This window comes from Cryptomeria japonica, chromosome 5 (genome assembly GCF_030272615.1).
Source record: "Cryptomeria japonica chromosome 5, Sugi_1.0, whole genome shotgun sequence".
Classification (NCBI taxonomy): Eukaryota; Viridiplantae; Streptophyta; class Pinopsida; order Cupressales; family Cupressaceae; genus Cryptomeria; species Cryptomeria japonica.
In genome coordinates, this window is record NC_081409.1 from 101,240,592 (window position 1) to 101,254,575 (window position 13,984).

The following is a 13,984-nucleotide window of genomic DNA, read 5'->3' on the forward strand; positions in this document are numbered from 1 at the left end:
AATCTCAGTAGAGTTGTAATTCCTTGGCAATACTGAAATTGGTCGAATCCTACCAAGTCTAGCCTACATTGAGTCATTCTTAGGATTAGATTAGAATTCATCTCTTGCAAACCCTACCTTTTGATCTTTTTGAGAACTTGTTAGTTTTAGGAAAATCTGTTCCTGAACAGAAACGTAAGGCCCCTTGATGAAACAACATTAACAATGACCACTGGTGCTTATCCACACGTAGAGACCCTACATCGAAGAACGTTGGAGTCATCCTGATTGATCCTTTTTTGCGACATCTTTAGCAATCAGAGGCTTTATTCAAGAGAGGATAAGGTACCCTTGGGTATTTTATTCAGTGTTTGATTGTGTACAAAATACACGTCAACACGTCCTTAGGGCTGGCACTTCCCCTGTGTTGTAGAATCCGGTGACTACATGAATTGCCTATGGCGTGATATCATGTGTTCTCTCCAGGTACATCTGTCACCATGGACTCTGCTCAGAATGATCCTTATATGATCCTCTGTGAAATCCTCCAGGAAGTAAACAACATTGTGGAGCTTCTTCTTCTCCAAAATATCATACTCCGGTTTGATCTTCTTATCCTTTCCACAAAATAAACCTAACTGGGAGTGGATGGCTAGAGACCCTAGGTCTTCAATCTTGCAATCTATGTAGTCAGAAATTCCCTCTTCTACTATCACACCAGCCGGGACTTGTGATAGGGCATTATACTTAGACTTTTGTTGAATAAAACTTGCAGACTCGACAGATGCACTAGAACTGGTATGAGATGCGGAAGCCATGATAGAAATTTTAAGAACTCGAGAAATACCTTTTAAAACATGCGAATTTAGGGCTTGCAGATTCTCCTGCACTTCACACTCCGTCGGTTGATGAATCACCGCTTTGTGTTCTGCGCTTGACCATTTGCAGTTTGAATTTGAATCTCCTTCGCAGTTTCTCAATTTCTCAATGTCTCAGCTCAAATTGCCTTTTCGTTGCTCTGCTCTTTGAAAAACTTTTCTTTGCTCGAAAACTGATAGTGAGAAATGATTTGAGAAATCCTTTTAAGCATATTTCTCACCTACCGCAATTAATGCTCCTCCATTAGGGCGTAAACCCTAATTTGCCTTTTTACCGTGTCCGGTCTTCTGCCAAACGACAGGTATCACATACCGGTTAAGGTCTTTTACCGGTGTAAACCGGGGGTTCGAAACATTTCGCCGTTTGCTCCCCCTAAGTTTTTCTGAAGCTTAGTTTACCGGTTCCGTGATTTCCACACTAGGTGCAGAAACCGGTTCTTCTTGTAACACCGCTGGTTTCTTCTTCCAGGTTTTGTTCATGTCCGCTTGAATAGTGTCAACATCAATGTTTCCTTCCGGAGTGACTGGTATATCATTAGATATGTTCTTTCTTGATCTACAGAATCTGGTAATGTGACCCGGTTTGTTGCAGTGATAGCAGACCAATCCAGGTGCTCTCCAAGGTCCATTGTTCATGTTTCCATTCTTCCTTCTGCATGCTGCAGCAATGTGACCATGACCATGACAGACCATACAGTTTGCTCTCCATCCGGTTGTCGCTTGATAGCCACTGCTTCTTTGCTAATGATAGAAGGCATTAAACCGGTTGTGATTCCGGTTCACAAAAGGTTCAGGACCAGTTCCTTGGGTCCTCTGAGGATATCTATCAATGTTGTTCATAACTGACCTGCATTCAGATGCTCTATGCCCATACTTGTTGCATGCATAACAGTTACCATTGAATCTATAGGATCTAGGCTTATCATCTAGGAAATAAGGAAAATTGTTGTAAGCCTTACTCCTACACACATTTGCAGTATGTCCTTCTTTAAGACAGTTAAAGCAAACAGGTTTAAACTTTTGCTTACCTTTATCCTTTGATGCCGGTTGTTTCTTTGATGTTCCAGCATTTGTACCAGAGGTCTCACCTTCCTCATGACCGGAATAACCAAGTCCATTGGTATTCTTGACCGGTTTGGCAGATTCAAGCTTTTGCTCTAGCTTGACAATACTCTTGTTGAACTTAGCAAGTATTTCCTTTGACTCAGAGAGTTCTTTGGAAATAGCAGCATTTGTTTCCAACAGGTTTTCATTCTCAGAGATGGCAATGTTCAGTTCTGCTTGCATGTCTTCCTTTTCCACTTTGCTTGCAAGGAGTTGAGTAGTTAAGACATTGATCTCTTGTTTCATCTTGGAGATCTCATGATCTCTTTCTTTCACCAGATCTTCAGCTTTCCTCCGGTTCTCAAGCTCTTGACACATCCGGATAGTCAGTCCTTCCAACTCCTTTCTCAGGTTGGAGTTTGATTCATTCAACTTATTTACTTCTGCAATTAGAGCTTCCATGTCTGCTTCATCTGAAGAACTATTTTCAGATAGCTCCATCAACTTTTCAGCATGTTCTCTCCTTTTTGCTTGAGATGCCTTGTATTTGACCATAAGATCATCATAGGCTTGCTCAGACTGAGTGAGCCGATGTGTAAGTTCCCTTATTAGAGCATTCCCCCATATCTCTTTCCAAGTGATTAAACTTATAGAAAGGTAGGCTCTGATACCAATTGATGAATAGTAAGAGGGGGGGGTGAATTAGTATGCCAAAAATCTCTGCACTTAAACACTTTGCAAGACTAATAGTAAACCGGTAAAACAGTTTAGCAGACAAACCGGTTAACACACATGCAAACCAAATAGCTAATAATGCATTCACCCACAGAAGCAAAAACACCATAACACAAGAGATTTTGACGTGGAAACCCAAATGGGAAAAACCACGGTGAGATGGAACTCACAAGTAACTATCTGCGGAATAGGAACCAGACCGGTTAAGGTCTTACAATGTTCTTTACCAGAACAGATCCTGTTAGGAATCTCAATCTCTGTTAGGAGATAAGTCTAATTAAAGACTACCTTGCTAGAGGATTTTAGATCCACAGATGTGAATCACCTTGTTAGAGAATTTACAAAAGGTTTTTGGGCCTACCTGGTTAAGGGCTACGGACTTGTCAAAGATGTGAGTAATCAACAATTGTTTGATCTAGCTAGTAGCACAGACTGCTTGGTTAGATCCTTGATAGCTCGTACCTAATGCACTCCAGCATTACTTCAATCTTCAAGACATTCATATTCTCTCCAATTCCTCAATCACCTTAAACACTAGCAACAACATAAACTTTCGCTATATCCACATCAACAACCTAAAACCCTAGACATGATGTCCTTATAAAGGAATCTGATTTCATGTCGGTCCAATAGGATTACATAACAATTTCCTAGGTTCAATGAACCTGGACATACTTGGTACCACGACACAAAAAGCACCGTTTAGGTGTCGGCACCGTCAAACAATCGGTGGATGGTAACTCATCACAAAATGCCGGTTGGTAACTCATCACAGAGTATTACCGGTTCATACAAAATGCCGGTTGCTGGTTTGACAAAAAATGAAGATTGGTAAAAATTTGTTATGCCGCTTTAATCCCTCGTACCACTTGGGGTCTACGAACCGCTTGAGGTCAACTTGCCGCTTCAGACCGGGAAACACATTTTGCAAAACATCAATAGTCTAAAGACTATAATACAACATACCGGTTGGAACAAATACCGGTTGTGCTCTAACTCATACATATAAAGGGGATCTCAATGCAAGTGTGTGTCCATCAATGACAATCACAACATAAACATCAAAAATGCCAACAAAAAGAACCAGCTTACTCTGGAGGTCCACTTCAGTTTTAGGTTATCCACAACCTTGAAGTGTTCCCATGTTTCAATAGGCAGCTGAAGTTCACAAGTTTAGCAAAGGGTGCAAGCTTCATTGATAACATGACCTTATTACATCACATATGGCCATTCAAGACCTTATTTACCACTTTTACTCTTCAAAACACATAGGTTTCATAATTTGCCTCATAGAGGCTTGATGGCGACTTAGGTGCTCCTACACCAAGCAACTTGACCTGATGTGGCTTATTGATGTTGGACAATGTGAATTATAATAATCTGTATATTATAAGTGACAAAAGAGAGGAAGTTTTTTTATACAGTGACAAAGCAAAGTAAGTTTTTTTCTGATGCAGAGAGAAGGAAATGAGATATGTTTCTTCAAATACTATAATTGTAGAAAGTTTTTGCATTGGAAGTTCCTTACAGTGGCTTTAATGATTAAATAGATATTTTTATGCATGCCACTTCAAACATTGAATACTATATAACTGAATTTTGTTTTCAAATCTAAACTAGTTCTAGCATGTAAATAACAATTTTTAATGTCATCCAATTCATCATATGCTCTAAGTGTCCCACCTTTAATTTGGGAACAATCTGAAAGGGCTTTTAATTTAAATATGTTAGAATTAAATTTTAAATTCTTTTATAGTTTGGTACATATCTAACTCTTGAAATTGATCTTTTTGGTGCCTACTTTTAATGAGAACTGTGTGTTGGGCGTGTGTTTTTTTTATTAGGATTTTCTCCATATATAAAATTGTGTTTGGTTGTTTCTATGCACTTAAAGTTATCGTGAATATTGCATCATCTACATTATAACATAAAAAAATGATTATCGAGTTCAGTTGTTTGGTTTATAATTTAGAAAAGAACCAAAAACTCATTTTTTATCGTTGTGGTTAAAAATCAATCTCAAGATCTATTCATATTTCTTATCCCAAAATGTTGGGCAATATATATGTTACCCCTTTGTTGAATATGTTCTTAACATATAGCAGTTTCAATGTTTAAGGTATTTGGGCAACTGCTCCTTCTCTGGCCCCATCCCCACTGAGATTGGAAAACTTAATAATCTCAAAGTCTTGTAAGTATTTTGCATTTTTATTAGGTTGATTTCTTTTGTTAAAGCATGAATTGAGAATGTAGAACAGACTGGATATGTGCATGCATTTAATTTGTAAATATAACCTGCTTACTCATTTGGAAGCATGAAAGATTTGCTCAAAATTTCATCAAAACAATACATTTTTGGTGACATCAGGACACTATGGGGCAATTTTATCAACACAACACTTCTTGTTGAGCTGAGCAAATTGACAAATCTTGAAATACTGTAAGCTTGTTTTACTTTTGATTTGAACTATCTTTTTATTTATGTATAGGTTAGCAATTCTCCTGATAATATTAAACTATTATTCTAATATAGATTAGCAACTCTCCTAACAAATACTGCTGACATGGGGTCATGAACCTTGAGGTACATCTAGATTGTTGCAGTTTCAGTAGGCTTATATGGTGTGGTTGTTTGATCATGCATCTTTTGAAATCATATATTGAAGGCCCTAAGGTGGCAATTAGATTCTCTCCTTGTGGAAGCAAATTGGTAATATTCAATGCTAGGATCAATTGGGACTCTAAAATGATTGACAAATTTGTTCTCTAGGTCATTCCATGAAGTTATAGAAGCATGAGGAAGTTGAAGATTTGATATTCTATCCAAGTTAAAGTGGAAGAAACAACATGTGACAAACATCTCTTACATGAGATATACAGCCTTGAGGCACATCTAGATTGCTGCAGCTTTAGTAGGCTTATATGATGCAATGATTTGATCATACATTATTTGAAATCATATATTAAAGGCCCTAATAAGTTCATTGGATTATCTTTTAGTGGATCAGTTATGTTCAATGCTAGGATCAAATTAGATTCTAAAATGATTGATTAATTTAATTCCTAGGTGATTCCATGAAATTATAGAGGAAGGTGGAGTTACCAATTGTGTAATGTTCCCTTTTTGTGGTCTATCTAGTATCTTTGGAAACTACAAGTTTCATGGAGAATGCCAACTTTATGGGAAAGGAATTTTGACAGGGTTAGTGAGCTCAACTAATCAAGATGAGCGACAGTGCTTTTCGATTGAAGTTTCAAACTTTCAACACTCTGGGATCTCTCTGATCCATTCTTCTTGAGAGTTGGTTGCCTGTAGGGCTGCAACCTCAAGAAGTTATCTCTCCAACTTCAAATGCACACTCGATATGGTGCTGATTTGCATGTATCTTTTATTGATTTTGAGCATGTTGGAGGTTTCCTTTCAAAGATTTTATGATGTCTTGACCAAATACGAGAAATGAGAAATGCAATGGCAACAACATGATAAGAAATAGAATATTTAGAGGTTGCGTAGAAGAAATGGATATATGTATATATATAATTATATAATTTTACGTCACATTTATAAAATGCTTGCAAGTTAGTTTGTAAGATCACTATTAAATAATTTAAAATGATTTTCAATTAAAAATTGTTTGCAATTACATAAACAACATATTAAAAGATCATAAATAAAAAAATCTAAAATAATAATATTAAAATTTAAATATTATAAAAAAAATAGTTTTAGTTTATTTTATTTATAAAATAATTTATATTATAAATTATAGCAAAACTATTTGTAAAAATATAATGCATGTAAAAAATGATTAATCATTAAATAATATTAAAAACACATGATAATTCTAAAAGCACATTTTAATAATTTTTGAAAAGAGGAAATTATTTTTAGAAGTATGTGCGGAAAATTGAATCATTAAAAATTTAATAATTAAAAACTAAATTGCCAAAAACCAATAAATAGCTTGTCCATTTGTAGTTTAATAATTAGAAAATTAATAGTTTGTTGAGATAATTTGAAGTTAATATTAAGAAAAAGTTAAAATTTGAAACTTCCAACTACCGCGTTGAACACCTGTCTAGCAATGCTTGGAAACGCGTTGTAGGCTAAGAAACTTGTTTTTGCAACGCAGAAACCCGTTTCATCTATTGAAACGGGAAATGATGAAGTACCGACCCTCACCTACATACGCTCTGATATCATAATGATGACACACTCCTACAAGTTTTGAGCCTAATAACTTAATGGAAGACATTCTGTCATAAAAGTGACAAGAACTAAAACAGCCAAACATACATTTCTATATAACACATTTTGGGCATCAAGAACTTCAATAAACACAATCAAATAACATAGCAGTGTAACATATTAGCATTTACTTAGACTTGAGATAATCAGAAACACACACACACACACATCTTTATTCTAAATCAAATACAAACATGTAGATGTTTAGGATAATTAATATGAATGATAGATAACCGTCCTCTAATCAGATAACCTAAACCAAGGATCCTTTCACTCGATCCTCTTTTGTCGGAATTGTTATGCCGATTCATTCTAGATATCAATATCTCTCTCTTCTCCCGACTCTCTCTCTATGTTGGCTCTGTTGATTCCTTTACTCCAATTGATGTTTGTTTTGCATCGCTCTCCTCCAATTCGAGCAACTTCTTCTTTGTTCTTCCAATAGATCTCACAATGAATCAAGGTCACTTTATTCTCTATGGCCAAGTCTTCTTCAACAGTCAACATTCTTTCCTGTTCTGTTGATCCCAGTTCGTCTTGTGCAAACCAATGATAAAATAATATCTTACCAATCTATTTTTGTCTCCGTCTTGTTAGAACTCTTCCTTCCAATCGATGTCCTATCTTTTTCTGTCCAATTCCACACAACATTTCAATGTTACTCCCTTTGTTCCTATTTTGGCATCTCTCCCCTTTCGTTTCATAGTCTGTCTAATGTCCAACTCCTCTCCTCTTTTTTATCAAAACCTTATTGGTTTCATTCCAACTACTTTGCTGCCCTCCATACCAACAACTGTCCCCAAAAGCTAAAGAACCGATTCCAGATAGTTTAGCCAAGTTAAAACTTGAGCAAAGCTTACAAAAATTGAAATGGATAAACAAGAAAACCGAAAATGCTCCAATGCTCTTGCATTAGGAAACAACATGGCGCCATCACGTTTCTGGTAACTAAGGCTCAAAGCAGTCTACTATTACCAAACAAGAGGTCAATGAAGATAGAGGATTCATACTCATACTATGCTGTAAATGGAGACGTCTTAATAGCATGTGATAAGCAGACTAATGATAATACTTACTCAAATGAAGTCATCTTACCCAAGCCTTTTTTTGCCATGAAATATAATTTCTGAGGTAACAAGTAACCTTCCACCCACTTGTTAACAATCTTTGTTTTCCCATTAGTTTGTCGATAATAACTGGTGCTTGGAGTGAATTTAGTCCCACTCAATCCAAAAAGATTTTGGCAAAACATATTTAGAAACTTGTTGTCTCTATCAGTAGCAATGTTCTTTGGTATGCTATGCAACTTGAACACTTCTCTAAAGAATAAATCAGCCTTCTAAGCTGTTTTAAAAATTGTAGAAATAGAAAAGAAATGTGCAAATTTAGAAAATATGTATAAAATAACAAAGATACAATCCTTCTCTTGCACTTTTAGTAGACAATTAATGAAGTCCGTTGAGATACTTTCCCATTTTTAGATTGGGAATGGGCAAGGGATGCAATAGACCAGTAGGAGAAGTGTGCTCATTCTTGTTTTGTTGATACACTTGACATTCTTTAATATATTTATGAACTTCGTCCTTAAGTCCTTTCCATGAAAATATTTCTTGCATCTTCCTCTAAGTCTTGAAAAATCCTTGGTGACTAGCCAAGCGAGCATCATGGAAAGTCGTCAAATCTTCACTTTGAGCCCCAATTCAGGTACTAGGAAGATTCTTTCGTTGTAGAGAATCAATTCATTCACCACATTTCATTATGGAAAATGCCCTCCAAAATACTAAAGGCAAAAGGTTTTTGGCATACTCCACAAAAATTTGCTCCTTCCAATTAGTAGTAATCTCCATCATGGAACTTAAATGTGGCCTTGACAATGTGCCAACCACAATTCTCTTCTTCCCCTTGACATATTCAAGTACAAAACCATAACTTGTAGCTTACTAACCCATTTATGTTGTCTATCATTGAGATCTTTCTGATTAAAGAAATACTTGAGGCTATTATGATCAATTTTTAAAAACTTACTACCGATCAGATATTGCTTGAATTTTACCAAGGCATGCATTATTGCAGGCATCTCGCTATCATAAATTGAATAGCTCTTTTTTCCTTCTCTAAATTTTTTGCTTTCAAGGCAATAGGGCTCTTATTTTGCATTAGGACATGTTTTCCTTTCTTGAATGCATCACACTCGAGCTCGAAAAACTTGGAGAAATGAGGCATGGCCATAATAGGGAAGGTGCTCTTGATTTTCCTGAACCAATCGAATATTTTTTGTGCAGCATTAAACCTTACAAATGCTCTTTTTTTGGTGAGAGCAGTAAGTGGGGCAGCTATATTGTGAAAATCCTTTCACAAATCTTTTATAGAAGCCACAAACTCTAAAGAAACCCTTCAACCGAGTGAGACTTTTTGCTGAAGGTGTAAGAAACCTCTGTTCATCATTAAAAGCGATAGCTTAAATACACCTTATACCGCTCAAAGATCACTTTATTCTTATTCGATAGGAATAAGTGACTGTCATGCCCCGTCAAAATTACGTCCTTCACTGTCATTCTGTAATGTCCGCTTCCAGCCAGTGATCACATTAAGGAGTGTCGTACATATTAGAAGAACAAAGATGAGAACACTCTATCAGCTGGTTTGTTACAACCTCTACCCATTCCCAGTCAGAAATGGAAAAGTATATCCATGGACTTTATCAGTGGGTTGCCATGGGCTTAGGGGAAGGATTGTGTATAAGTTGTGGTGGACATATTGACTAAGTTTGCTCATTTTTTTGCCATCACCAGCTCATTTACAGCAGCACAAGTTGCTGATGTGTTCTTTCGGGAGGTGCTCAGGTTACATGGATTGCCGAAGAACATAAAACTCAGACACACTAAAATGCTTAAAACTCACTCACAACTCACACCAACATCCCCAAACAACTCCCAAACTGCTAAAATAAAAATGAGAAAAACGCCTAAGTTGGGAAGTTTGATTTGCAAAATAAAAATGATTACTCATAGATGAGTGCTGAAAACTTACAAATGCCATCGCCTAGGACATAGAAAAGCAAAGAGACAATACCTAGAAGCAACATGAGATCACACAGAGACTTATGAACAGAAATATGCTTCAGCCATGACGTCCCCAACAGCCTAGAAACACACCAAAAACTCGAACCACAACAAACTAGCAATACCGCACATCAACAACCTCGCAAATACCACTGGAAGAACATGGAAAACAGCTAGGTATTGTCTTGCAAGTACGAAACTGCACTTAGCTAGGAAGGCTCACTTCGAAGTTCATATTTCAATTGCCAAACCGGTAGCATAACGATGCAATTTTTCAAGATATCCAAATGGGAGGGCAAGCACCTGTATTTATAGTTTTTTCCCTTTGAAATTCAAATGTAAATACTCCCAAATTCACCTCTCCAATTTGCATTTCATTTCACTATCACATGGCGTCCAAATGACATTTCATTTCATTTCCCAAGGTGGGCGCCCAAGTTGCATTTTAACAAATAATTAAACAAGTTCGAACTTGCCTAAGTCTTCAACAATAACTTAATGCATTCTTCAAATTTCAACGCCTAACTTAGGAAAATATCACACTGATATTAGATATAAATATGTCTTTTCCTAAGTCACCGAATATAACATTAATCAGTAATAAAATAATTAAATATTAAACCTTAGGATAGGAAATAATATTTAATTAAATCACTTATGATTGCAATACTGATTATCAACAAAATCCAGGATGAAGCTGAGCAAAGAAGACCACTGAACTGCTACAGGATCAGGACCCTATCCAACCTGCTAAAAATTGAATTGCTCAATACTGCCACTTACTAAAAATAGTAAGTCATGGAATACTCCTCCGAAAAACATGGTCTTCGCACCCGGAGAAAGAGCTTGGAAAGCTCAGTAAGACAACATCATCCAAACAACCAACCCTAACTTACTAAAAATAGTAAGTTCTCACTTCACCAAAGAATCAAATGCATGTTATGCGACCCTAGAGCTCATGAAAAACCTAGAAGGAAACCATAGACAAAACTGAAGAATTCCCTGCTGGTAAACCCTAAAAAGCTTGAGCAGAACTCCACTAAAGTTGGAAACCCTAATTCTCCTTTCCACATAGCCTACGGGCCTTTGGAATAGGCCAATGGACCACTAAATGCACATCACTGAGAAGGGGACATTACAGTCCGCCCTCCCCAAAATTGCTTGTCCTCAAGCAATCGCAAACTGGGATGCTGTAATATCTCCGCATTCTCTGAAGTAGCATCCTCCATCGGTAAGCCTTTCCACTTAACCAAATATTCTCTGATGGTCCTCCTCAAAAATCGTTCCCTGACATCAAGGATTGCTTCAGGAACTAGCACCAACTCTCCCTCTTCATCCAAAAGAGGTAGATCAGAAGAAACTATCACATTGTGCCCAAGCGCCTGTTTGAGGCTTGACACATGGAAGACATTATGTACCCAGCTACTCGTTGGTAGCTCCAACTCATAAGCCACAACTCCCACTCGCCTGATGACCCTGAGTGGTCCATAAAAACGTGGCTTAACCTTTTTTGCTCCACTCTTCTTAAGAGTAGACTGTCTGAAGGGTTGGAGTCTCAAGTAGACCATATCACCAACCTCAAATGAAAGCTCAATTCGCTGCTGATCAGCATACATCTTCTGCTGATTTTGTGCAATCTGGAGGTTGTCCTTCAATGCCTTCAGAATATCCTGATACTGTTGAACCATATCCCTAGCTTGAGGTGCTCTGCTATCTCCAAACATGAAATCAGCAAAGCTAGGGGCCTCGTATCCGTAGAGTGCCATGAAAGGAGACATCCAGATGGACATGTGATAAGTGGAATTATAGTAGTACTCACCAAGGTGTAGCCATCTTACCCACACCTTCTGCTGTTCTAAAACATAATTTCTCAAATAGCCTTCCAACCACTTATTAATTATCTTAGTTTGTCCATCTGTCTGAGGATGGTAACTCGTGCATGGGGTGAGCACAAAACCACACAATCTGAAAATCTCTTGCGAGAAAGAGCTTAGGAACTTGTTGTCCCTATCACTCACAATGTTTTTAGGCAGCCCATGTAGCCTAAACACTTCACGGAAGAACAAATCAGCAACCTGAGCTGTTGTAAATGAGCTGGTGATAGTGAAAAAATGAGCAAATTTCGTTAATCTATCTACCACCTCATAAATACAATCCTTCCCACTAGCTCTTGGCAACCCAATGATGAAATCCATAGAGATACTTTCCCATTTTTGACTGGGAATTGACAGTGGTTGCAACAATACAGCGGGTGCAGTGTGCTCATCCTTGTTCCTTTGACAAACATGGTTCTCCCTAATATACTTCAGAACATCCTTTTTCAACCCTTTCCAAGAGAATCTCTCTCGGATCTGCCTATAAGTTTTGAAAAAACCTTGATGGCCAGCAAGAGGAATGTCATGAAAGGTCTGTAATACCCTCTCTTTCAACTTAGATTCAGGTAGAAGAAGGATCCTACCCTTGTACATAATCAGTCCATCAACCAATCTGTACTTTTCATCATGAAAAGTGCCCTCTATGATGTTGGTTGCATAATCAGCAAGCAACAAGTCCCTCCACTCAGCTGTAAGCTCACTCAAAGAGCTCAAATGGGGTCTCCGGGGAAGAGCATCTACCACTATGTTGCTCTTCCCTTCAACATACTCAATGTCAAATTCATAAGCCTGAAGCTTATTAACCCACTTCTGCTGCCTTTCGTTCAAGTCTTTCTGGTGCATGAAGTGCTTAAGACTGTTATGATCAGCCTTAACAACGAACTTACTCCCCACAAGATACTGCCTGAACTTCGCAAGGGCATGCATTATGGCAAGCATCTCCTTGTCATATATTGAATATAGCCTTTCAGGTCCTCTCAATTTCCTACTTTCAAAGACAATAGGATGCTTGTCTTGCATAAGAACTGCACCGACACCTTCTCCTGATGCATCACATTGTAGTTCAAAAGGCTTGATGAAATCTAGTAAGGCCAAAACAGGGCATGAGCTCATGATCTCCTTGAACTGATCGAACACTGTTTGTGCCTTTTCTGACCACTCAAAAGCTCATTTCCTTGTAAGATTTGTGAGGGGGTTAGCCAACTGAGAGTATCCCTTCACAAACCTACGGTAAAAACCACAAAGACACAAGAATCCCTTCAAGTGTGTTATGTTCTTGGGAGGAGGCCAATCAATGCTAGCTCTAATCTTTTCAGGGTCTACCTTGACACCTCCTGCACTGATAATGTGACCAAGGTAGAGCAATTCTTCCATTCCAAATTCACATTTGGACTCCTTTGCAAACAGGGATTCGGATTACAGTATGCTCAACACTTCATCCAAATGATGTAAGTGCTCATTCCAAGACTTGCTGAATATGAGTATGTCATCAAAGAATATGAGCACAAACGTCCTCAACTATTTCTAGAAGATTTTGTTCATGCATGACTGGAATGTGGCAGGGGCGTTAGTCAAGCCAAAGGGCATGACTAGGAACTCAAAATGCCCAAAGTGGCATGTAAAAGCAGTCTTCTCTATATCTAATGCTCTCATCCGAATTTGATGATACCTCAATTTGAGATCGATCTTTGAGAAGAGCACTTCACCATGTAGCTCATCAATGAGCTCATGAATTCTCGGGACAGGATACCGATTCTTAATAGTTTTTTGATTCAAGGCCCAGTAGTCCACGCACATGCGCATGTTCCCGTCCTCCTTTTTCACCAAGACCACAGTCGAAGCAAATGGGCTCTTGCTTGGCCGTATGTTTCCCATATCAAGCAGCTCCTGGATTGCTTTCTCGATCTCATCCTTTTGCTTCTTGGGGTAGCGGTAAGGAGTAGTCATTACTGGTTTTGCTCCTCCTTCCAACTCAATGATATGCTCAGTCCCTCTCTCAGGAGGTCTTCCAGGAGGAGGATTTTCAAACACCTTACTCCTCTTGGTAATCAAATCTTGAATGTCTTCAGGATAGCTTTGTTTCTCTTCTGGTGATTTGGAAGGCATGACCTTGATCTCAAGAGGTCTATCAAGTGGTGGTTTCCCAAAGACCTTATTTTTTTC

The 13,984-nt window shown here is 37.9% G+C and overlaps 1 protein-coding gene across 5 annotated transcripts in view; it reads left to right on the plus strand.

Moving 5' to 3' along the window:
- Window positions 1–13,984, plus strand: part of LOC131067642 (LRR receptor kinase BAK1) — a 277,687-nt gene that overhangs the window by 90,279 nt on the left and 173,424 nt on the right. For all 5 annotated transcript variants that reach the window (XM_058002740.2, XM_058002734.2, XM_058002757.2 and 2 more), the window contains 2 exons: window positions 4,756–4,827; window positions 5,005–5,076. In XM_058002740.2, the coding sequence (XP_057858723.1) occupies window positions 4,756–4,827; window positions 5,005–5,076 (144 nt within the window). The remainder of the gene's footprint in view (window positions 1–4,755; window positions 4,828–5,004; window positions 5,077–13,984) is intronic.